Source organism: Ranitomeya variabilis, chromosome 5 (assembly GCF_051348905.1).
Source record: "Ranitomeya variabilis isolate aRanVar5 chromosome 5, aRanVar5.hap1, whole genome shotgun sequence".
Lineage (NCBI taxonomy): Eukaryota > Metazoa > Chordata > Amphibia > Anura > Dendrobatidae > Ranitomeya > Ranitomeya variabilis.
This window is the reverse complement of record NC_135236.1, coordinates 545,249,296-545,276,363: the sequence shown is the minus strand read 5'-3', so window position 1 is coordinate 545,276,363 and position 27,068 is coordinate 545,249,296. Positions and strand designations below refer to the sequence as shown.

At 45.6% G+C, this 27,068-nt stretch overlaps 1 protein-coding gene across 1 annotated transcript; it reads right to left on the bottom strand.

Annotated features, from left to right (window-relative positions):
- Positions 1 to 535: 535 nt before the first annotated feature.
- On the bottom strand, positions 536 to 22,767 carry CCNI2 (cyclin I family member 2). The gene is made up of 7 exons (XM_077265873.1): positions 22,618 to 22,767; positions 18,124 to 18,286; positions 16,724 to 16,858; positions 16,445 to 16,519; positions 14,506 to 14,646; positions 13,174 to 13,404; positions 536 to 4,087 (listed from the first exon to the last, which is right to left on the bottom strand). The coding sequence occupies exons 2-7, from the start codon at positions 18,235 to 18,237 to the stop codon at positions 3,740 to 3,742; spliced, it is 1,044 nt and encodes a 347-aa protein (XP_077121988.1). The 5' UTR covers positions 18,238 to 18,286; positions 22,618 to 22,767; the 3' UTR covers positions 536 to 3,739.
- Between the last annotated feature and the right edge of the window lie 4,301 nt (positions 22,768 to 27,068).

Genomic DNA, 27,068 nt, shown 5'->3' with positions numbered 1-27,068 from the left:
TACTAGTCTGTTTTTCTCACAAATGAGTATGAGCCCCAACAGGGGAAATCAGACAAAAATGAAAAAATATAAATTCGTATTTAAAAAAGATGAATTGACCCCCTTAAAAAAAAAAAAAATAAATAAAAAAATCATAGCGTGTGGGAAGGGAAAAAAAAAATAACAGTCCGTGTATTTTATTTTATTTTATTTTTTTTTTTAACAGCCCTACCCCCTAATGGGGAAAGAAGAAAGGTGCCAGATATATAGATAATTTGTTCCCCTTTCTGTAACAATCTTTTAAATGTACCGTAGTTTAGTGGTCCTTTATGATTTAAAGAAAAAAAAAATCTGTTAGGAACGAGGGTAAATGGCCTGGTCAGGAATTTGTTAATGATTGGCATAAAAAAGGGGTATTGGCAGTCCTGAGGAGTTAACATCAATTCGGGCAAAACATTAGACTCGGTGCCGAGAGCCTGTTTATTAAATTATCCCAAGGCTTATTCTCTATTAACACTTTATTACTATACAGAAAAAAACAAAACCAGGATACTTTGTGTTATAGGCACCAGGTTTAATGAAACAGGACAGTATATCCGACATGAGTGGAATTAGTACATAAGGATTTGCCTATTACACAACTCACAGTTTCTGATGGGTTTATAAAAAGCATAAAATAAATACAAAGTAATCTACAAACTACCAATAAAAGGACGTCATATCTGTAAAGAAAACGCAGAAAAGCATACAGTACATGAGAAAACCTTACGCACCCTCTGTCTTGGACATCAGTATTGCACCGCATGAAGCTACAAAAATACAACATAGGGTGGGGATTTAACCCTCAAAATTCAGAAAACATACTTGGAACTTTGTAACCATTTTCTCATTTTTTTTTTTTGTACAACGTAAAATCACATTATTTATGCACAAATACATAAAATAACCAGCTGTCCGCTGGTCAAAGAAATACAAAAAAGGTGCAAGGCGGTCATGTGACAAGTATACTTCACTGGTACGTCTTAATAAAAAATACTTAACCCATTACAATAAAATATACAAATAAGATATAAAAAAGTAACAATGAAAATGCAAAGACATGCTCAACCACAGAACGTATTTACTATGGACCTCCATCAGTGAAAAAGCCGCACATTAAAGGGTGCAACTCCCCCCACATCCACAGCATAAACTGATACGCTGTCGATCTAAAACCCACAGCTCCTGTGGATTATTTCACAGCTTGTAGAAAGATTCCTTAGAATCTCAGCAGTTTGCCGATTCTCTGCAAGGGAATCCACTGTTGGTCTCGCAATGTAGGAACTTAGTCTAAGGGTATGTGTCCACGGTCAGGTTTGCTTCAGGCTTTGGTCAGGATTTTATGCAGATAAAATCCTGACCAAAAATGCACCTGAGGTCACTGGCAGGTCACCTGCGGTGTTCCTGCGTGTTTTGCTCATTGTAGCAACATGCTGCGTTCTAGAAAAACGCACCGCATGTGCGTTTTCGCGGGAAAATGCTGTAACATCTGGACGCTGCGTTTTTGACGCTGCGGCTCAACGCTGCGTTCCTGAACGTGGACACATACCCTAAAACAGACTCAATGCTAATTAAAGCAAACGGATTTTTTCTTCTTTTTAATATTACTACATGTATTAGGTTACCATGGGCAGCAAAGACTGAAAAGAAGAAGAGAGGTTTATATATTTTTAACTTAAAAGCAATATTAAAAATATTAGGAGTAATTACACAGTTTAAGGACAAATTCATTATTGATTTGATACGGTCTTTGTTGTTTGTTTTTTTAATTTTTGTAGTTGTGGGCAACGTTTTGGCCAATTCAGGAATTCCAACTTAACAAGTCACTAGATTTAGTCCTGTCCACCCTGGAGTGATTGTATGAACACCTAGAATTTTTGCACAAAAAAAACCCACATTTTTGATTTTGCACAAATTCATTTTGCACTAGTTTGAACAATGTGGAACCAAAAAACAATAAAACACAACAGCCCTCAAGTAATAAATTAGGGCCTAATATTGATCATGAGAGTGAAATTCGGCATTAGGAGCAAAGTTTCAAAACTGGAGCATAGACGGAGATTCTACCTCATTTTTGGGCTGTGTTCCCATGATGAGCTTTTGATGTTGCAGAATTTCTGCACTTGTTATTTAGATTAACTTAGCTTATTTTTTTTGCATTTTGTGTGCAGTTTAACATGCATTGTTATTGCGCTTTTGACGCTGCGGTTTTTATCTCTTTTGGTATATCAATTCTTTATATAAAGTATTTTTTTATTCGTCATAGCAATTTTTGGCTTTGAAAAAAAACAAACAAAAAAAAAACCTTTGATATACGCCCATGCGGATTACATGAGTTTTTTTATGCGTCTCCACATCACACTTAAAACATGTGTATTTTTTGCTTGCGGATTTTCCCCATATAATGCAAGTCTATGGGAAAAATCCACACTGAAACCTCAGCAGTTCTGCAAGAGATATTGACTTGTTGCGGATTTGAAATCCATACCGCAGGTCAGTTTACATTGCAATAAGAAGCACAGTGGGCGTGAAATTTCCATAAATCCCATCCACTTTGCTGGAACTGCAAGACACTGTGTTTCATATAGTGAAAATACACAGTGTAAGAAAATGCACCAAAAAGCTCATTGTGGGAACGTAGCCTTAGGGTATGTGTCCACGTTCAGGATTTGGTCAGGATTTTTCATCAGTTTTTGTAAGCCAAAACCAGGAGTGGAACAATTAGAGGAAAAGTATAATAGAAACATATGCTCCACTTCTGCATTTATCACCCACTCCTGGTTTTGGCTTACAAATACTGATGAAAAATCCTGACCAAATCCTGATGCAATCCTGAACGTGGACACATACCCTTAGCTGCCCTTTGGAAAGGGTAAGCAGCACCTTAAATTCTTGCTATAGACAACTAATCTTCCATTCAGCATCCAGTATTAAAGACGCAGATGAAAAATGGTTGGCTTAGCACATATCAGATAACATCCATTGTGACACTGAGAAAATAGCTGCATGAACCACATTTCATTCCACCCCTGTCCATATACCCCTTTAGGGTATGTTAACATTGTTGACGGTAACCTCACACCAAGGACCCCATTAGAAGACAGAGCAGAAAGCCTACGAGTACATGTTCTGGTGGTCCAGGCCCAGCCACATACTAAATAGTCCTCTAGCGCTAAGTAATGGAGTGCTAGAAGCTGGTAAAGGTTTTTGGAAAAGGGGTCATCTTTGGAAAAAGGGTCTCTCTTCCTAGATTATACTCAGATGAGGTAGCAAATACCTGCTCCCTGCTGACAGATTCTCTTTAATAAATTTATATCAGCCCAGGTATCTGCCCTGTATAAGTAAAGACTAGCGTAGAAGGAATAGATTTAAATGAATAAACAACAAAAAAAAAATTAAAAATAATCCTCTGGCCTGTGACTTGAGGCAGGCTCTTTACAAGGCCAGTGTACCATATATACATTCTTCAGTTCTTCAGAGCAGAATTGGACGCTTTACAATCGGAATGGAAGAAGGGATGAACTTGCAGTGCAATAGTGGCAGCATGTCAGCAGCAGAAACTCTAGTTTGGCAATACTAGATGACAGCGTGCCATGTTGGAAGAGGATAGAGGAGAAAGAAGAAAGGAAAAAATAAAAAAAGGTAGATGCACACACGCACCCTATTGCTTTGGCACCTGCAACTTGTAGAGGCTATGCACCAAATTCTACAGGTTGCCTACTTATCCAGATGCGGGCACTGTGAGAGGGGGACATGGCCCACTCTCTTCTGCCACTGTCTGAGTCTTCCTCTCCATACGACCTTCACTATACAGATGTCTAAACCCATCGTAAAACTCATCAGTTTCCATTACAAGCGTGTCCTCACGAAGAGGCTTGAAGTCTTGTGTGACGGCCTGGTTTCTTTTCACTGCTGGACAAGTTACTGAAGGAAGACAATAAGTGACTTGATCCCCAATGTGGGTCCGAACGTCTTTTTCAGCAGAAACGAAAATGTACACCAGATTAGATGGCGTTTCAAGGTATCGATCAACCAGCTCCTTACAATGAAAGAACTCAGTACTGTCAACCTGCAGAACAAAGATTCGTTTTCAGAATTTCACAAAAGTAAAAAAAAAAAATGCAATTAGTATAAGAACGGAATAGAAAAGATTGTGAGAAAATGAAGCATTAAACATGAATTTAAAAAAGTCATGACCGATTAATAAATTCAGGACCCAATTTTTATTATTAAATTTGAGTTCTGATTTACATGGGTTGTCCACCACTTATACAAACCCAGTCTTAAGCTCTATGTTTCCTCCCTGTAACACTAAGGCCTCATACCCATTTGTGCGAGAAACGGACGAGTGCAATCCGATGAAAAAAAAAAAAAAAAGTATTTTTACCATATTTTTCGGACTACAAGACGCATTTTTCCCCCCCCAAAAAAGGGGGGAAAATAGGGGGTGCATCTAATAGTCGTAATGCAGGCTTACCCGCAGTGGTGTGGTGGCGGCGGCAGAGGTGCGGGGATGAGGAGGCGCAGTAAGCGGGGTCCCTTTCACCGGTGAGATGATGCAGCAGCCCGGTAAGCAGCAGAGCTGGGTGAATCATGTTGTTATCGGTGGTGGCGGCCATCTTCCTGAGGCAGATGGAGTGCTCTGCTTCCCGGGGCTTCAGGATGGCCGCGCGTGCGCAGATGGAGATCGCGGTGGCCATTTTCCTGAAGCCGAGTTCGCAGATTTAGATCTTGGCTTCAGGAAAATGGCCCCCGCGATCTCCATCTGCGCACGCGCGACCTCCCGCGGCCATTTACCTGAAGCCCCGGGAAGCGGAGCACTCCATCTGCGCACGCGCGGCCTCAAGAAGATGGCCGCCACCACCGATAACAACATGATTCACCCAGCTCTGCTGCTTATCCGGGCTGCTGCATCACCTCACCGGTGAAAGGGACCCCGCTCACGCCATACCGCTCACTGCGCCTCCTCATCCCCGCACCTTTGCCGCACCTCTGCCGGTAACCACTGCTGCAACCCTCCCATGGACACCAGGCCGTGGCGTCGCCCACCTAAGCAGGAAGGGACCCTGCTCAGGTGCACGCCGTACCGCATCACCCCACCTCTGCTGACACCATGCCTCCTGTGACCCTGCTCTGCCAGCCCTCAGGTAAGATACTGTAAATTCGGACAATAAGACGGACCCCCATCTTATAAAAAAAAAAAAAAATCTTTTTTTCTGCAATTTTCACCCCAAATTTGGGGTGCGTCTTATGGTCAGGTGCGTCTTCTAGTCCGAAAAATACGGTATATGTATATATGTGTGTATATATATATATATATATATATATATATATATATATATATATATATATATATATATATATACACACATACACATACACATACATATATACATACATATACACACACACACCATGCGAGTGCTGTCCGATTTTTACGCACCGGCGTTCTCTGAAAAGCCGATAATTCAGTGCGGTGTACAGTAAAAATCACATTGACATGTTGTTATACATCTTTAGATTCCATAGAGTTAGATAGCAAGATAGCCGATAATTCAATTGTCGGGTTCTGTAAAATCATTGCAGAACCCGACATGATATGACACATGGTTTACACACACAGTAGACCATTGCATATCCGTTAATGTTAGGTGCGTGTGTATTTAACCCCTTGAGATGGATTACTGCATGGGAATATATATATATATATATATATATATATATATATATATATATATATATATATATATATATATATATATATAAAATTTGGGAGCTGTAGGGGTTAAATTAAAGGATTAATTCCCGAAGAAAACTTTTCTCCACCAGAGAGGCAAATTAAGTGACTGAGGGCACATATTAATAGCCTAGAGAGGGACCATGGTTATTGCCCTCCCCCCCCCCCACCCCGGCTAAAGATATCTGCCTCCAGCCACCCCAGAAAAAAAAAGGCACTTAGCCTCTCTCTTCCCACTGCCCTGTGGCATTGGCATATGGGGTAATAGGGGGTTAATGTCACCTTGCTATTGACTCCTATCCATTATTAGTCCACTAGTATGAAAGGCTTAAAAATACACACACACACACACGCACACACACACACACACACACACACACACACACAAAGAATAAATTATTTTAATGAAAGAATCAAAACACAAAGGTTTTTAATATCTTTATTGTATGCTCAATCCAAAGCGCAGCCCTCGTTCTCCTGTAAAAAATTCCAAAATAAAAGAACAACGATATCCCATACCTGTCCGCCGTACAGTCAAGTCCCATGCAGTAATCCATCTCAAGGGGTTAAATAGTTTACAACCCGGAGTGGTGCTAATGCTACCGGCATGGCTGTAAATGACTGGGGAATGAATGAAATGCAGGGAGTGAAGCTTCAGTGACATCACCAAAGCTGCGCCCCCTGGCGGCATGAACTCCTATAACTCTGTGGCATGGGAAAATATTCAAGAACTTGGAAAGTGGAATAGGATTCAATCAAGTCGATTTGTAAATAAAACTGGTATCACTGAAAACATCATTTTCTCCTAAAAAAACCCAAACAAAACACAAAAAAAAAACGAACCCCCATACAGCTCCGTCAGCAGAGGAAACAATTCCTGAATTGCTGGTTTTTGCTCAAATCCAGCAAATTCTGCGCTCCCAGATTCAAATGCCCCCTCCCTTCTAAACCACACAGTGTCCATGTTTGGAATTTCTGTTGCAATGAGCACCCACTTAATTTACTGGGTGCATGTCTCCAGAAGTATGAGCGGGGCAGAATGTATGGGCAATACAATATACTGGGATCTACAAAGTGCAGGCACTATACTACCAGATTTGCAATTTTTACTTGGCAACATCCACTGCTGCTTGTTTCTGAAAAACACCCATGGAATCAAAATGGTCACTACATCTGTAGATAAATTTGCAGATGGGTACAATTTCCACTATGGGGCAACTTAAGGGGGGGGATTCTACTCTGCTGACACTTAGGGGTTCTTTATATTTAGTCCACAAACTACTCTAAGATAATTTGATCTCCAAGAGTCAAACAGCGCTCCGATCCTCCAGAGTGTCTCCGTATGGCTAAGCAGTACTGTACAGCCACATATGGGGTATTTATGGTCAGCAGAAATTGTGGGACAAATTTTGATGTCATTTTTACCCATTTCATGGTATGAAAATCTAAAATTTAGGGCTAAAACAAAATTTTAGTCGTAAAAAGCCGAATTACTTACCGGTAATGCTCTTTTAGTGAGTCCACGACAGCACCCTACTGGAGAGAGGGATCCGCCCCACAGGAACAGGAAACCTACAGAAAGATAAAGGGGGGAGGTCCGCCTCTCCTCCTCAGTTTTGATTTCAGAGTACCCGGAGGACCGCCAATGTTAGGCAAATATCGTTATTTAAAATCAACTTATTTGCTCTATGTTAGATAAGAGGAATTTTAACTCATTAGTATACACTATATTAACCTAGGGAGGGATGTGAGAGGGTGCTGTAGTGGACTCACTAAAAGAGCATTACCGGTAAGTAATCCGGTTTTTTACCCTTCGCCACGACAGCACCCTACTGGAGATTTTCCAGAGACCATCACCTAGGGGGGACCACCGTGCTGAGGACAGTCCTGCCAAAGTCTAGGTCAGAAGTTGATGATAGGTCAAGCCTATAGTGGTTATAGAAGGTAGAAGGATCTGACCAAGTTGCCGCCTTACATATAGTTTCTATTGGGACGTCTCCTCTTTCGGCCCAGGAGGATGCCATAGCTCTGGTAGAGTGTGCCGTTATGCCTTCCAGAGGGTTTTCTTTCCTCGCAGAATAAGCCAGTCTGATAGACTCCCTGATCCACCGGGATAAGGTGCTTTTTGTGATTCCATGACCCTTCTTGTGACCCTGGAAGGATATGAACAGAGCCCTACACTGTCGCCAGCTTCTGGTCCTTTCAATGTACTTTAAAACTACTCTCTTAACATCTAGAGTGATATTTTTGTTCTTCAGGAGTGGAGGGATTACTGAAGAAGGTGGGTAAGAGTATTTCTTGTGACCTATGAAATTTCTTTGCTACCTTGGGTAGATAGGAAGGGTCTGGTTTAAGAATCAACTTATCATGAAAAGTTAGTAGGAAAGGTGGATCTATAGAAAGGGCTTGGAAGTCACTGATTCTCCTAGCCGAGGTCAGTGCTACCAAGAGGGCCATTTTGAGTGATAGGTGTTTAATGGGTATTGAGTCTATTGGTTCGAACGGCGAATCTGTTAGGGCTTGTAAAACAGAATTTAGATCCCAAGGTGGAACTCTAGGTATATTAACGGGATTTATCCAGTCGCAGGCTGTGATAAATCGGGATATCCATCTATTTCCCGCAACATTATAGCCATAGAGGGCCCCTAGTGCTGATACATGAACTTTTAGCGTATTTACAGATAACCCTAGTTCCCTCTCTTTTTGAAGGAATTCCAAGATAGGTTGTATTGGAATTTCTGATGTTTTGGGAGATGTATGGAATTGTAAGAATTTCTTCCACATTTTTGTATATATTTTTGTGGTAGAATGTTTTCTACTTTGGAAGAGTGTCTTAATCAATCCCTCCGAGAATCCCCTTAATTTTAGCATTTGCCTTTCAAATTCCAGGCCGTCAGATGGAGATTGTCCACCTGAGGGTGGAAAAACGGTCCCTGGAAGAGAAGGTTGCGTATCGAGGGGAGGACCCAAGGATCTGAGATCGACATGGTCTGTAGACACGAGAACCATGGCCTTTTGGGCCAGAATGGAGCTATCAGTAGAATTCTCGCTCCTTCTCTGATTTTCCGTATGATCTGAGATAATAATATTATTATCGGAGGAAAGGCGTATGCCAGACTGAATTGCCAAGGGGCATGGAGAGCGTCTAGAATGTCCGGATGATCTGATAAAGATAGGGAGGCAAATCTCCGGACTTGCCAGTTTCCTCTTGTGGCAAAGAGATCTATTTGAGGACGACCCCATAGGGATACTATCTTTTGGAATATATGATGGTTTAGGCACCATTCCCCCTGCCTCAAGGTGTGTCGACTTAAGAAGTCTGCCTCCTGGTTGTTTTCTCCCGTTATGTGAAGCGCCGTAAGGTATAATTGATGTCTTCAGCTGGGAAGATCTTGGATCTAGCAGAAAAACATCTGAGTCTCTGATCGAGTACCTCCTTGTCTGTTTAGATATGCCACTGTGGTGGTGTTGTCGGAAAGGATTCTGACGTCTTTTCCCCGGAGCTGTGGGAGAAAATGATATAAGGCATATTTTACTGCATCTAATTCTTTAAGGTTAGATGAGTTATGGCATTCTTCCGTGTCCCATAACCCTTGGAAAAATGTATTTCCCATATGGGCGCCCCACCCGTGAGGACTGGCATCAGTGGTTATAGTGTGAGATGGTGTTATCACCCATGGAACTCCATTCATCAAATGGTTAGAGTCTAGCCACCACGTTAAGGAAGTTAAAACTTCCTGGGACAAAGTTATTTTTTCATTTAAGTGACCAAGTAGTCGTCTTTCCTCTTGGAGGATTTGGTGTTGCAGTGTCCGGGTATGGTATTGTGCCCATCGGACTGCAGGGGTACATGAACTAAGATCCCAGTAGCAACATAGCTCTCCTCAGGGACATGTGTGGGTTATCCATCGCAGCTGTGACTTTATGTCTGATGAGTGATATTTTTACCTGAGGGAGAAGACATTTTTGGGCTATAGAGTCTAGATGGAACCCCAGAAACGCTTGGAGTGACAGTGGAATAAGTCTGGATTTGCTGATATTGATGATCCAACCTAGATCCTATAGAGATGAAATTGCATGAGCTAAACGGTCAGCACATTGAGAAACTGAATTTCCGATGACTAAAAAGTCATCTAAGTAGGGGACAATTAATGTCCCTTTTTGGCAAAGATAGGCCATCACCTCTAGAATTAGTTTGGTGAAGACACGCCCGTCTTGCGTTGTTTACAAGACCTGCAGATCTTGCTGCCAAGCAGAGAGAATCCACGGATGCATCCGCCATAAAGGCTGCCGCGCCTCGTATTAGGGGGATAGCAGCCCGCAATTTTTCCGTTGAGATTTTATTTTCAATCTGTTGGTCTAACTGATCAATCCAGATGAGCATTGATCTGGCGGTGCAAGTGCTTTCTACTGCCGGTTTGAATATGCCTGTAGTTGCCTCCCATGAACTTTTCAGGGAGGACTCGGCTTTGCGATCCAGAGGGTCAGCAAGTAGTCCCGCATCTTCTACGGGTAAGGTTGACTGCTTAGAGGTAGAGGCAACGGCTGCGTCAACCTTAGGGACTTTAGTCCATGTAAGAAGTTCCTCGTCACTAAACGGGTATTTTCGTTTTGACGCTGAGGGTAGAAAGCTTCTCTGATCCTGCTTCTCCCACTCTTTTTATTAACGCTTTTACTGCCGGGATGACTGGAAAACATCTCCTTTTTCTCTCTGCTAAACCCGCAAACATTATGTCTTGCATGGTTTGTGCACCCTTTGTCTCCTCACACCCCATAGTGTCTCTTATCGATTTCACTAGATTGTCCACACTCTCCAAAGGGAAACAAGAACGTCCCTCGATTTCAGATGATGACGATGATAGGGAGGCCTCTGAGAGTACAGCCTGGTCACTATCGGAATCCGATGAAGGTGTTGGCATTTTAGATTTACTTTTGTGAGGCTTATCTTGGGACATGGCTTTTAACTCTTCTCTTATAATGGTGCGTAAGTCCGTAATGGACACTGCCGCTCCCTGTGTTGTTTCAGTTATACAGTCCTTGCAGAGTTTTTTAGGGTATGAGTCTGGTAGGGGCTGGCTACATAAGGCGCATTCCCTATGTCTGTTTTTTTGTCGTCTTTTAATCTGATTAGAATAAAGCATAACGGGAGAAGGAGGAAGAGAGAAAGAGAGGGGAGACAGCGTTAGCTTAATAGGCAGAGTTAAAAAACTCACCCAGTGAAGCCATTAGTACCGGAACAGAAGCCCGAGGTCCTGTCTTGGATCTGACCACCGAGTCAATTTTACGACCGGTATCTGAGGATCCTTTGCTGGCGCGATCCTTGGTGGGGAATACTTGGTCTCCTGTTGTAGGGTCCATGGCACCTGGGGATGACATCTTGCATCGCCAAATAATGGTGCCTACTTGATTTATATAGGGCGTTCTCCAGCGCTTTTTTTTAACTTTCGCGGCACTGCGCATGCGCGAAAGCTGCGCTTCCCCCCGCCGCTGGCTTCGGCCTAGATGCTCCAGAAGTTCAATGTATACTTCCAGGCAAAACATTGGTGGCGGTCGGCGCATGCGCAGTCCAGGATTTTGCACCGGACCTCCTTCCAGAACGCTGCCCTCACCTCACCTGATCATTGAGGGCTTACTCCAGCGCTGGCTTCCGCCACATCGGAGTGATGCCGGGCGGCCTTCCCTGGACCCAGCCATCATTTGGACTTCCATCAGACGAGGAGGGAGCCGTCAAACGGAACTCCCCCCGACGCTGCCTCTGGACTGCAGCCCCTGCCATTCCCAGAGATACTGCACAGGCGGCGTGCATGCCCAGGTATTTTCCTGTAGCAATCCTGTCGTTCCCACAGGAACAGGAAACCTAAACTGAGGAGGAGAGGCGGACCGCCCCCCTTTATCTTTCTGTAGGTTTCCTGTTCCTGTGGGGCGGATCCCTCTCTCCAGTAGGGTGCTGTCGTGCCGAAGGGTAAAAATGTAATTATTCTTTCTTCAAGGCCCAATGGAATAAAATTCTGTGAGGAACATGTGGTATCAACATGCTCACTGGATCCATAGATGAATTCATTAGGGGGTGTAGTCTGTAAAACGGGGTGACTTATGGAGCTGTTCTGGCACCTCTGGGGCTCTGCTCCAATGTTACTAGGTACAATCAAACCATTCCAGCCACATCTTCAGAGCTTTGCACTGTGCCCCAAAAGTAGTTTTTGACCACATCTGGTGTAGTCCAAGCAAAGAAAAGACTATAAACATAAGGGTGAATGACCTCGGGGAGGTCAAAACATCCAACACCGCGGAGACACCATCACATGTTTCTCAACGCAGTGATCCAGAACACTGCCCCCATCCCTTATGGGAAATATGCAAATGCATGTACTGTAGAAAAGCCGCAGAGACACCATCACGTGTTTCTCAACGGAAGCAATGAATAGCCAGGTCTTTCACCGGGAAGGAACAACCACGAGAAGGGCAGCATCCCATAAAGGAAACCACCTATGCCAAAACATGGTATCCATCCACAGACAGCTGTTTCGGGGTATTTGCCCCTCATCAGTGGGGAGTAGGAAACTGGCTATTAGGAGCAGTGCCTAGTGAAAAGACTATAAACATAAGGGTGATCACTGCGTTGAGAAACAAGACATCAGACATCAAGTGATGCAACAATAGAAAGGAACAGCATCCAGTCCAGGTGATGAAAAAAAAGAAAAGCTTTTATTACGCCTGATACGACGTTTCGACCACAATTGGTCTTTATCAAGTATATACTTAATAAAGACCAACTGTGGTCAAAACGTCGTATCATGGTGGAATAAAGGCTTTTCTTACCCCCCCCCCCCCCATCACCTGGACTGGATGCTGCTCCTTTCTATTGTTGTATCACATCTGGTGTAGGGTCATACTCAGGAGAAATTGCGTAGCAAATTGTACTACACCCCTAGATACATTCCTTGAGAGACACATGCATGGAGAGCCTATTTGTTGGCCTCTCCATGCATGTGTTGTGACTGACACAGCCATGACACATGCAGCTGCGGCGCTGATCGGCCGGCGTGATCCAGGAAGTCAGGTTCCTTCTGCAGCTTATTCGGCAAGCGCTATAGCTTGCTGAACAAGAGGGAACCCGAACATATTCGCTCATCTCTAGTTACTACCACAAAGTGACCCTGGTGAGAATTGTAAACTTTGGCCTTGCCAGGAAAGTGAAAACAAGGTTGAGGGCTCAAGGCCTCTATCATACCATATTCCTGAAATGTTATGTGTCACAGATGTGGGGCTGCAGAGTTGGCATTGTAGGTTAGGCACTTTGAGTAATGTTGCAGATAATGGCTGAAGAGTTCATATACTTACTGTTCCCCTTCCTAAACCCCCATAATTTTTTATCTACAGTAAAATGCTCATTTTGGATAACAGCCTTGTCCACCTACCTTTGTTTTCTCCAGCAGTTCAGTCATAACTGGAAGCCAGTCGGGGGTCATTCTCTCCAACTCCAAGGTGATAATTGCCAAAGCCAGGGTGGAACCCCTAAACTGCAACAACTGGTGGCATGCCATGCAGTGCTGTAGCTGCCTCGTCAGGAGCGCTACGTGGAGGGAAGGATTCATCTGAGAGAAGCCACCGAACAGATGAGGCCATCTGCACATCACCATGGCGTGGAACTGGGGAAACAAAAGCAAATGTCTACATGTCTAGGTTGACTGTCTTTATTTTTCACTTATGGTGACCTAACAGCAGAAGAAAAATGAAGCTAACAGCAGGATGGCTGAAGTATGGCCGCCGTCATGTGTGCAGACATCATCATTACCCATTGGACTACTACGCTTCTATTGAATGTAATAACAGTGTTCTCTGGACACAACCAATTCTGTGTTTTGTTCCTTGGCTACATAAGTGATCCTTGCTTATGCTTCCATACTAACATCATCATGGGCTACTAAAAGTGGAAATTTACGGATCAGGAAAGCATGTGAATAAGAGACACCACCTATCCAAAAGTAGACTGCCAGAAAGGGGAAAGTGGGAACCTTTATTTATTGTTAGACTGTTTACCATTGTAAAAGTGGCGCAGAAACGTCGTCATTGTAGCCAATGACAATCAGAAGTAGACACATGAAGCCCATTCCTCTAATATTAGACTTATGTAATGTAAGCGCGCACAGATACAGGGACTATAGTGTTGGGACCATGTCAAAGCTTTACAACCACGTTCTTGATCAGGGTATTCTTCCATATTATTTCAGGCCATGCTATAGAACTACACAGTACCAGCATGTCTTCTTCTCCAAGCACCAGGTAAACAAACTGAAAATACTGCTGCCACATGCAGAGCCCCATCCCGGTACAGTTTTGCCTTAATATCGAACGTTTTTTCTGCTGGAATGTTCCAGTTACGTTCCAGCAGAGAACTACAGGTCACAGACATCCACCCTCCCGTGAGGTTACAAGTGCCAGTACAATGATACTCAAAGCTTCAGGCCTTCTTGGGTGACAGGTGTACAATGTGTCCAAAACCAGACAGCTTTGTATGTAAAGTGTTATTCGCCTGAAAAAGCAGAGTCAGAAATATTTTTGCAATATGTTAAGTAGAAATTATAAAGTGGAATAGATTTTTTTTTTATTTATGAAAAAAGAAAAAAAACATATTTTTGTCCCAACCAAGTCAGTGACTTGCAAGTAGCTGGTTTGTCGGCCGTCAGTAGCAGATTTGTGCATCCATGTGTATACCGTGTACAATCATACTGTCAGTCACACGTCCTTACAGTGTTCAGGAAGTCCACGGGTGTGGACGTGTACAGATCCCACTGCAGTTTGTCCAGTACGATCCTCTCCATCCGTAAGATCTCCGCAGAGGAGTACATGCAGCCGCTCTGCACTGCCAGCTTATTCACTGATGGGATTACCTACAAGTAATAAAAGTGGAGACAAAAACATTGTCACTGTTTTGTATTATTGAAAGACACAGAATGCCCAGATTTAGCCTATGTGCTACAGAGACGGGTCTGAAGGCCTCATCGGTGAAAGGCGCCCATGATTCAGAGGCTGCCGAGACTCCTCCACCGATGTATGGAAGGGACAAGGTTAACATTTGTGGTGTCTACAAGCTACTCTGAGGTTTTATCAGCACTTCCTCCTCTATTTCCGCTGGGTTTCTTCAGTCCTATCTCCATATTAGTATGTGCAGCTACATTATATTGTCAAGATCTCAAACTGCCATCAAACTCCATCTTCATGGATTGTCCTACTGCTTGGTTAGTCCTCTAGAATTTCAATTTTATACAGAACTGGTCATTGACGGCAGAGTCATCAAGACTGGCTAAAATTTGAATGTAATCGGCCCCTTAGGAGCAAGAGCTGTTCCCAGGTCTTCTGTAAAGAGCAACAGTCACTTTAATTTTTCTCTCTCTTCGAATCAATAGTACATGTCAAGTTAAGAAGCTTTGTGATATATTTCAAAGAAATCCGCTTCTTTCTCCTCCTAAACTACACTTTCATTCTCATTTCACAGGTAAAAATCTTTTGGTCAGTGAATACAGACTTTCCAATTACCAACATAAGAGTTGGTGCCCAAAGTTCTATGAGGGCCTGGTGTTTCAGGAGAACTTGCGCCTCTATCTGCTCCCTTTGCCAAGAATCTTACAAGCACCAACTGTCATCTCGCTCAGTAATGGGAAAGTCTGTATTAAGCGACTACAGATTTAACTCATAAAATCGAAAGATCAATCCAAGATGATGGGGGAAGGAAAAAAAAAAAAAAAATATATATATATATATATATATATATATATATATATATATATATATATATATATATATATATATATATATATATATCACTGATAAAAATATGGAACTTTGTAACACGTGAACTATTGATTTGTGAAATGAAAACTAAGACGAACAGTTACTCTAACAGAGTTTTGGGGAAAAGATATTTTGCAGCTTTTTTTTTATGGAACTTCATATAATGCAATTTACAGTTTCAAAGTACAAGAAAGTAGTTGCGAAAACAAACTAGAAAGAAGTCACCATATAACAAATGCATTTTACTAAGAACAAGGATACAAATTGCACTGCAGGACAGCATTTAAAATCAGGTCTGGCTGATTTACTGGGAGTGTGGCTACAGGGAGAAAATTAGGTTATATTCTCCATGGAGCTGCTCCCATCCAGTCACCGGGGCGGTGCAAGAACAGTTTGAAGTCACCACTCACTGCACTACACCACTACTGGAAATGAGCGGCTGCAGGGAGAATATAACTTCATTTTCTCCCTGCAGCTGCTGGTCCAGTAAAGCAGTCAAACATTAATTTAACGCTATTTACCCAGTGGCATTTAAAAGGGATCCAGAGCAGTTAAATGAATAAACCATAGCAATCAGAGGCTCTGCTGTTGGAAGCGGGTTTTATGGAGTAGTAGTAAAATTACATAAGGGTGTGGGCGTTAGTATCACTGCCAAAGGGGTGTGTCCCCACACAGTCAGCACCAATTGGACAGCGTTCGAGTGTAGGACCATAGCCCCAACAGGTAACCCCAAACTGGCAATTTCTTCTTAACTGCCTAGAAGGAATAACACGAGAAAAGTACAACACAAGCTCTCTAAGGTTCTAAATATTAAAGAATTAATGGTAGCTAAGCAAGATGTAATGTTTTAATGATGAAAACATCAGACAGTGATCCAGTCAGGGCGGGCAGTCTTACCTCATCCTCTTCATTGGTTTTGGCTGCAAGGTATAAGCAGGTCACAGAGATGCATTGAAGATACTTCACCTGGACCTAGAAGGGTAAAAGCACAAATTTACAAGGATTTGTTGGCTGAAATTAGAAGAGTTCACCCCTAATTACAACTCCAGCATAGTTTTACTTTTGTAGCTTCATGACAGATCTGATTTAATAATACACAGACAAACATGACTAAGGCCACTGGCGTCAGTGTGCCCAAAAACGTGATGTTCAAGGAACATACAGATATTTATTCACCTTCACTGATGCTAAAATGCGATTCAGAATGCTGACTGCCAGGCCAAAGGTTTCTGGAATGAAATTGAAGAGGGATCTCCATCGTTCCATCCACAACAATGTCTGCCCATAATGCATCGGAGAGACATCTGTGCCCTGGAGGGACAAAATCAAGTTATAAAACCATTATGTAAAACTTGTATAAAGCTCTATTAAAGGCAATTTGTAGATGGCCAACCCAAAGCTTTTCAAAGATGCAACTTACAAGTTCTAGCACTGCCCAGGTGACCTAAAATTTAAGGTTAAGATGGCAAACCTAAACGGGCAGAGGAGCTGTGGTAGTGACAGGAACACTGCAGATGTTTAGGTCTCAGCACTAAAAATGAATGAGGATACCTGCAAGGAAGACGGAGGTTCACAGCCTCTATGATCTCGGACCTGCAGCGGCAGACCGGGCACCGTGTGCTCTACAGCCGCAACAGTTCTACTAAAAGGAGAATTCTCAACCTGTGCATTTACATCTCTAGTAGTGAAGGCCCAAGACCAGATTTATAGTAAAGATGCAGTCCCGTGACATTGTTTTTTCCACATATCACATCAGCGGCTCTGTTGGAGGCCCTCAAAAATGGGCTTCGGGAGTAAACCCAAGCTACGCCTTTGTCTTTAAAGAGATAAAAATCGTAGTTTCCAACTTCTTCTGGTTGGCACAAAAGCATGGTATACTGTGTATTTGTTCCCACATCAATAAGGAAGACACTGAGGACCGAGCACAAGGTGACTGTTTCCTTCATTAAAGGGAACTGGTCACGTGAAAAAAAAAAACACTATTAAACTGACGCATGGATAAAACACTGTGTTCCTTGAAAGTCAAGTATCAATTACCTTACCCAAATAGCACCAAGCCTACATGTAAGACCACAGTATATGTCCATTTCACTTCATATTAATGGTCTGTTTCATTAAAAGGAGATTGTCAGATCCTTGGGACAGGAGATAACCTATTGATTTGTGGGAATCAGACCATTAAACCCTATTATCCCCCGCCCCCATAAGAATGGAGCGGCAGTGAGCATGCCCGACCACCACTCCGTTTATTCCCCATGGGGGCTGCTGAGTGATGTTTTCTGGTAACCCTATAGAGATTAAATGGCATAGTGGTTGGGCTTCCAACCTGCCACTCCATTTTGTAAAAGTGATAAAAGCGTCCGGTCGGACATAAATATTCCCCCTTCTGCCAATCGGAGCAGCTTCTAGCAGTCAGATCCCCCACCGATCTCATGGATAGGTTACACAAGAGGATTTTCCAGTGAAAACCTGTATGCCCTATATGTTTTCTCACATGCTGTGGTCTTGTATCCCTGCTTAGATTTGTGTTACATATTATATGCATATATAGATCAATTCATCTCCCGTATACATACCTTGATAGTAGAGTCTACAAAGCACGGAACCTTCCACTTGCTGGCTTCTAGTAGAAGTGCATTCTCCAGCAGTATATCCAGGCGCTGGCTCTCTGACAGCCCTGTGCACTTCATTGATGCCACTTATGCCCACCAATCCAGTTTCTACGCCAGGCACAGGTATCTGCAGAGCATAAAGAAAGACCATGTAAGTGCACAAACTTTTCAGAGACCTTTTACTACAATGCCAATGTGACCGTTTCGGTTTCCGAAGCCCTGGCATATCCAGCAAAGTTGTTCTGGCTGGAACAAGAAGTGAGCCAATCTAAATCAATGAATCATATTGGTCATGGTACCTGTGAGCAGAGGCATATTCAGAGGACCACCCCATGAGAAGACCACTCCCTTATACAGACTAGATTCCCCATTATGCATCCAACCATATATTATGCATCTATTTTAGCGTAATGTATTCAAATCACAGGTGGAACAGTACAAGATGCCGTGATATAGACTGTCAGCAGCTTGCAGCAGGCATGTCAGACTCAGCTGGATCTTGGTGCAGGTCTATTTGGGAGGATATCTGCACGCTGGCAGTGAAAATATTTCTGCATAAAGTCCCCATAAGAGGGACGCATGATGGCTATATAGGAAACAGTGTTTAGTTTTACTTTCCATTTGGCCAAGGGTTTTTAGGGGATTTTCAGAAATACGTGCCAGTCACTTTTGGTAGGCATCTGTATATAGGGAAAGGATTTACTTACAAGACATAATAAATGGCTAGATTGTGAATTCAGAGCAAATACAAAGTGCACGCTGTATACACAGGAGGGATAAGGGAATTACAGGTGTACGAGACCTCCCTGGGCACTAGGAGGCAAGCAAGTCCTACAGAATATGGCCTAATATTCATGGACAGGACAACCCCCCCACCGCCACCCCCACTAGCCAAGTGCATCTTCTATTAACGAGAAACTGGTAGAAATCAATAGATATTCATTAGAAATTCCTTCAGAATGAAACAGCTTTAGCATCTGCCAACTTTTCTTTTAAAAAAAAAATGGCTTACAAATCCTGAAAGTGTGACCTACTGATGCACCTAGTCCATAGTAATACATTAAGGCAATCCAGAGGCATCCAGTACCTGTAGTGAAAACCAACTGTCCAGCATTGCCATAATATTTGTGAAATTCAGGAAAACAGTGACCCAAAGTCAAACATGTTTACAAAAATAAAGCAAATCAGATAAATAAATGTCATCCACACCAGGTCTGTGTATGGAATAGAGCTGAGAGCAGTGCATACTGACATACAAGGCCAGGGTCAGATACAAGGGGCCTGTGAAGCTCGCCTGCGGCAAACACAATGTGGAAGAAGCCTTACATAAAGCCACCCTTCTATAACAAGGTTATACTCTGCAGATTATGCCCCGTGGGCACGTATACGCCATCTGCATGATCACATCACACTACATGGCAGCTGGAAGGGACAAATGCCAGCAATTACGGGACCCAACGTCCTGCCCAACCGCCGGGAGGGGAAAAAAATTATTAAAAATATGCAATTTATCGTGGAGTTGAAAAGGTAACGGGAACCCGTGCATGCTGCGATTTCTCTTCTTCATATGCAGATGTGGTCAAGAAAAAAAAAAAAAAAAAAAAATCACTCATCTGCAAGGCCACATTGGTTTAGTCTGGTCATGTGAACGAGCCAGATACATTTTTTTCTGAGAGATCTGATCAGTAATATGAAATCTAACAGACATCTGCAAATCAGGGGCGCAACAATGTACCGTATTTGGAAGACGCAACCCAAGTGCACTGCCAGCCTGCTGTACCGATGGCTTCTGCCCCAGATGTGTTAGAACTGGCACATCGGTATCATTATTACCAGGGCGACCAGTATATAGACCATGGCCCCAATTCATGATTTGCAGTTTATTTTTCGTTTGAAGTCCCTTTGTCTGGAGGTTTATTGCACCAAATTCATCAAAATCGGTACACGCTGATAAATTTGTTACAGAATTATTAAAAAAGAAAAAGTTACCTGTCATTAATTATCTTTTGCAACTTATTGAGCAAATGTCAAAAAGTATGTGGCTTTGAGAACCGTGCAGATAACTACACCGGGGGGCTGGAGTGCAGTTATACAAATCATGTGGTGATTGATGCCCCCGGGACAAACATCGGCAGTCACTAAACCCCACCAGCAGGTAATAATCCCAGGTAATAATCCTAGGGAATGCTGAATCAGGGCCCATGTCCCACCTAAGAGCATGCTGCAGCCCCGCCCAATGACCTGTCCCACCTAAGAGCGTGCTGCAGCCCCCCCAATGACCTGTCCCACCTAAGAGCGTGCTGCAGCCCCCCCAATGACCCATCCCACCTAAGAATGTGCTGCAGGGCCCACAATGACCCGTCCCACCTAAGTATGTGCTTCAGAGCCCCCCAATGACCTGTCCCACCTAAGAATGTGCTGCAGGGCCCGCAATGACCCGTCCCCACCTAAGAATGTGCTGCAGGGCCCCCAATGACCTCTCCCACCTAAGCGCGTGCTGCAGCCCCCCCAATGACCTGTCCCACCTAAGAGTGTGCTGCAGAGCCCCCAATGACCCGTCCCACTTAAGAATGTGCTGCAGGGCCCCCAATGACCTGTCCCACCTAAGAGTGTACTGTAGGGCCCCCAATGACCCGTTCCACCTAAGAATGTGCTGCAGGGCACCCAATGACCCGTCCCACCTAAGAATGTGCTGCAGGGCCCCCAATGACCTGTCCCACCTAAGAGTGTACTGTAGGGCCCCCAATGACCCGTTCCACCTAAGAATGTGCTGCAGGGCCCCCAATGACCCATCCCACCTAAGAATGTGCTGCAGTGCCCCCAATGACCTGTTCCACCTAAGAATGTGCTGCAGGGCCCCCAATGACCTGTCCCACCTAAGAGTGTACTGCAGGGCCCCCAATGACCTGTTCCACCTAAGAATGTGCTGCAGGGCCCCCAATGACCTGTCCCACCTAAGAGTGTACTGCAGAGCCCCCAATGACCTGTCCCACCTAAGAGCGTGCTGCAGGGGCCCCCAATGACCCGTCCCACCTAAGAATGTGCTGCAGCCCCCCTCCCAATGACCTGCCCCACCTAAGGCTACGTTCACATTTGCGTTGTGCGCCGCAGCGTCGGCGCCGCAACGCACAACGCAAACAAAAACGCAGCAAAACGCATGCACAACGCTGCGTTTTGCGCCGCATGCGTCCTTTTTTTCATTGATTTTGGACGCAGCAAAAATGCAACTTGCTGCGTCCTCTGCGCCCGGACGCGGGCGCCGCAGGGACGCATGCGGCGCAAAACGCAAGTACGACGCATGTCCATGCGCCTCCATGTTAAATATAGGGGCGCATGACGCATGCGGCGACGCTGCGGCGCCGACCGCAAATGTGAACGTAGCCTAAGAGTGTGCTGCAGCCCCCCCAATGACCTTTCCCACCTAAGAGTGTGCTGCAGCCCCCCAAATGACCTTTCCCACCTAAGAATGTGCTGCAGCCCCCCTCCCCAATGACCCGTCCCACCTAAGAATGTGCTGCAGGGCCCCCAATGACCTGTCCCACCTAAGAGTGTACTGCAGGGCCCCCAATGACCCGTTCCACCTAAGAATGTGCTGCAGGGCCCCCAATGACCCGCGCCACCTAAGAATGTGCTGCAGGGCCCCCAATGACCTGTTCCACCTAAGAATGTGCTGCAGGGCCCCCAATGACCTGTTCCACCTAAGAGCGTGCTGCAGGGGCCCCCAATGACCCGTCCCACCTAAGAATGTGCTGCAGCCCCCCTCCCAATGACCTGCCCCACCTAAGGCTACGTTCACATTTGCGTTGTGCGCCGCAGCGTCGGCGCCGTAACGCACAACGCAAACAAAAACGCAGCAAAACGCATGCACAACGCTGCGTTTTGCGCCACATGCGTCCTTTTTTTCACTGATTTTGGACGCAGCAAAAATGCAACTTGCTGCGTCCTCTGCGCCCGGACGCGGGCGCCGCAGGGACGCATGCGGCGCAAAACGCAAGTACGACGCATGTCCATGCGCCCCCATGTTAAATATAGGGGCGCATGACGCATGCGGCGACGCTGCGGCGCCGACCGCAAATGTGAACGTAGCCTAAGAGTGTGCTGCAGCCCCCCCAATGACCTTTCCCACCTAAGAGTGTGCTGCAGCCCCCCTCCCAATGACTTGCCCCACCTAAGAGTGTGTCGCAGCCCCCCAATGACCTGTCCCAAGATGTCCACGCCATAGCAGTCTATGGGACTGTTCCTAGTGCTGGGTGGTCTCCTGCCCACCTCCTGTGTGGTCTGTACATCACTGCTATCAGGGTACCGGCCAGAGTGACACCTATGCCCCCGGTGGTGGACAGCCCAGAGGGCACCGGCCCCGGCACACTGGGTAGGACACCGGCTGCGGAGCTGTTGAGGGTCAGGGGCTTTGGGCGGGACGGTGAGCCCCCGTGCCCATGGATGTATATAGGCACGCACCTCTCCCAGGCTCCCTGCCGCAGGGCTCAGAGCCCGTAGTCCATGGTGCTGCCGCCCGTGCCCATGCTCCTCAGTCCATGGTACGGCCACCCCGTGCAGGGCGCCCCGCAGCGCGGCCGCAGCTCACATAACCCAGGGAGCTTTTTGTTTACTTCGTTGTAAGTCTACGGGGTTTTGCCCCGCCCAGGGCAGCGCCTCTATCGTGACGTCAGAACAGAGGGGCGGGTCTAGTGCGAAACACCCCATGACATATGCAAGACAGCGGAAGTCTCCATCCACTAACCGTCACAGCAGCGCCCCTAGCGGCCGAGCTGTAGTCCTGCACCCTTCCCCCGCTGATATATGTGCATTAACCCCTTCCCGACACAGCGATTCTCCGTTTTTGATCCTATGTTTTTTCGTTCTCCCTCATCCTAGAGTCATAACCGTTTTATTCAGGGCTTGTCTTTTGAGGGATGAGTTAGACTTTTGGAGGACACCATCCATTTTATCATTTGATGTATGGGAAAGGGGGAAAATAATTCCAAAAAAAGCACAAGTCTGCACCTCTGTTTTTTGGGGGTTTCGTTTTTACAGCGTACACTATACAATAAAAATGAACTGGCAAAACCAAACTTGCGTAGTATTTTTTATTTACATGGTGAATAAAATTCAGAAGTTCATAAAAAAAATGCTTGTGTCGCCATTTTCCGAGACACATTTTTCCATTGAAGGAGCAGTGTGAGGGATTGGTTTCACAGGAACATTGTTATGACAAGCATGGGGGTCTTCAACAGATACCACCAATCTGTTCCACGCGCAGCTGCCAGTGGCAGATGATGGCTGAATAACACAGAAAGACGCAGCATCAGCTCCTGAGCCCGCATCAGATAAGGAGACCTGACATAGGGCGAAATAGTACGTCATACGTGGGGAAGTGATAAAGAGAGCCTGTCATTAGATTCATGCTGCCTGATGCGTGGGCAGCATCAGTAGTGTAGCTACAGGTGGAGGCCCCTGCCCTCACTCAGAGCGGCCCACCTGGAGAGACCACCAGTCTGAACTGTAATTGGAGTGTACAGAACACTGATACAGTGGGGCCTCATTCACACATCAGCATTATTATCAGTATTTCATCAGTATTTTTATGCCCAAACCAGGAGTATCTTGAAAACACAGAACAGGTGACAACCTTTCAATTATAGTTTTCCCCTCATAAGCTCCATTCCTGGTCCTGGCTTTGGCACACAAACACTGATGCAAAATACTGACAAATACTAGTAGCATAGCTACCAGGGGGGCAGAGGGGGCAGTGGCCCTGGGCCCGGAGCTCAGAGGGGGCCCACCCGGAGCTACGCTACTGTAACTGTATCGGCACGCGTAGTGCACCGATACAGATACATTCTGCGGCAGAACAGGGAGAATCGGTCTCCCTGCTCTGCCACCCGGCCGCTATGGGGCTCCTGAGCAGGAGGGGGGACCCGGTGCCAGCAGTGGGCCTCCTGCCCGTCACCGCATGGTCAGCAGCTATTGGCATTTAGCGGACACAGCTGACCGCATTGATGAGGGAAGGAGAGCGCAGCGCTCCTTCTCCCATCAACCATACCCTGTCAGCGTCTGACGTCGCCGACCCTGACAGTGGGCGCCATGACGACTCACCACCTGGCACCCGTTGTCAGGAGATGAGCGGGAGCTCGGAGCACCACTGGAAAAAGGAGGAAGAGAGGTGAGTATTTATTGTTTTTGTTATGGGGCTGCCTTATACTGCAGGGTCTGCCTATAGGGGTCTTGTCTTATACTACAGGGTCTGCCTATGGGGTGCTGCCTTATACTACAGGGTCTGCCTATGGGGGGTACTGTCTTATACTTACAGGGTCTGCCTATGGAGTACTGTCTTATGCTTACAGGGTCTGCCTATAAGGGTACTGTCTTATACTACAGGATCTTCCTTTGGGGTGCTGCCTTATACTACAGGATCTGCCTATGGGGGTGCTGCCTTATACTACAGGATCTGCCTATGGGGGTGCTGCCTTATACTACAGGGTATGACTATGGGGTGCTGCCTTATACTACAGGATCTGCCTATGGGGTGCTGCCTTATACTACAGGGTCTGCCTATGGGGTGATGTCTTATACTACAGGATCTGCCTATGGGGGTGCTGCCATATACTACAGGATCTGCCTATGGGGGTGCTGCCTTATACTACAGGATCTGCCTATACAGGTGCTGCCTTATACTACAGAATGTGCCTATGGGGGTGCTGCCTTATACTACAGGATCTGCCTATGGGGTGCTGCCTTATACTACAGGGTCTGCCTATGGGGGTGCTGCCTTATATTACAGGGTCTGCCTATGGAGGTGCTGCCTTATACTACAGGATCTGCCTATGGGGGTGCTGTCTTATACTACAGGGTCTGCCTATGGGGTACTGCCTTATACTATAGGGTCTGTCTATGGGGGTGCTGCCTTATACTACAGAATCTGTCTATGGTGGTGCTGCCATATACTACAGGATCTGCCTATACGGGTGCTGCCTTATACTACAGAATGTGCCTATGGGGGTGCTGCCTTATACTACAGGATCTGCCTATGGGGGTGCTGCCTTATACTACAGGGTCTGCCTATGGGGGTGCTGCCTTATACTACAGGGTCTGCCTATGGGGGTGCTGCCTTATACTACAGGATCTGCCTATGGGGGTGCTGTCTTATACTACAGGGTCTGCCTATTGGGTACTGCCTTATACTATAGGGTCTGTCTATGGGGGTGCTGCCTTATACTACAGAATCTGTCTATGGTGGTGCTGCCATATACTATGGGGTATGCCTATGGGGTGCTGCCTTATACTACAGGGTCTGCCTATGGGGTGCTGCCTTTTACTACAGGGTCTGCCTATGGGGTGCTGCCTTTTACTACAGGGTCTGCCTATGGGGTGCTGTCTTTTATTACAGGGCCTGCCTATGGGATGCTGTCTTATACTACAGGGTCTGCCTATGGGTTGCTGCCTTATACTAGAGTCTACCTATGGGGTGCTGTCTTATACTACAGGGTTTGCCTATGGGGGTGCTGTCTTATACTACAGAGTCTGCCTATGGGGTGCTGCCTTGTGCTATAGAGTCTGCCTATGGGGAGTGCATTATATTATATTGAGGACTATCTGGTGCATTATACTATATGGAAGCCATCTAGTGGGCCATCGCACAGTGTGGGGATTACAGTGAGGGGGCCATCGTACAGTGTGGGGATTACAGTAAAGGGGCCATCATACAGTACTGTGACTATTAAAGGGGCACACAGGGCAATATTACTTTCTAGGCAGCAAAATGTGGGCACTGTTTTCTAGGGCATTTGCACCCAGCATTACTATATTATAGAGGGGTGCTTTAGAATTTAGAGGGCACAGAGAACCACACAGCAGGTGTAGTAATAGGGACACAAACGGCAGCAGCGGCTCAGTATTGGGGTATCAGGGGCAGTAATAGGGACACATACGGCAGCAGCGGCTCAGTATTAGGGTATCAGGGGCAGTAATAGGGACACATACGGCAGCAATGGCTCAGTATTAGGGTATCAGGGGCAATAATAGGGAAACATACGGCAGCAGTGGCTCAGTATTGGGGTCACAGGGGCAGTAATAGAGACATATATGGCAGCAGCGGCTCAGTATTGGGGTATTGGGCAGTAATAGGGACACATACGGCAGCAGTGGCTCAGTATTGGGGTATCAGGTGCAGTAATAGGGGCACATACAGCAGCAGCGGCTCAGTATTGGGGTATCAGGTGCAGTAATAGGGGCACATACAGCAGCAACGGCTCAGTATTGGGGTATCAGCAGGATGAGGAGTTTGTGCAGGTTCGGAATAGATGGTGATGGGGCTGGAATAAGAGAAGTGAAACGTGTCTTTGTTGTAATCTCTGCAGGTGAGTTGTTGCTGGAAGAAGTTGTCATGTCGGTCTGGGTCAGATGGAAAAGACGGGAAAAATGAATGATTCCATCAGAAAGAACGTCAGCGGTAAGTCATTATCTGTAACTGTGCTGTGATCTATGTTCTGTAGGGCTGGTATCTACCACTGACCATATGGCGGTAATATCCATGTTGGTCGTTATATAGAGATTATCTTCAGTAACAGCGCGGTCATCTGCTGAGGTTCTCCTCCACAATTAGGGCGCGTCACCCAGTTGTAATCAAGGTTGCCTGGTTAGGGGCCCCCTCAGAAGCTTCTCCCCCCTGAATCAAAACCCTAGCTACTAGTGATGAGCGAGTGTACTTGTTGCTCGGGTTTTCCCGAGCACGCTTGGGTGACCTCCGAGTATTTGTCAGTGCTCGGAGATTTGGTTTTCATCCCGGCAGCTGAATGATTTACAGCTACTAGACTGCTTGATTACATGTGGGGATTCCCTAGCAACCAGGCAACCCCCACATGTACTTAGGCTGGCTAACAGATGTAAATCATTCAGCTGCCACGATGAAA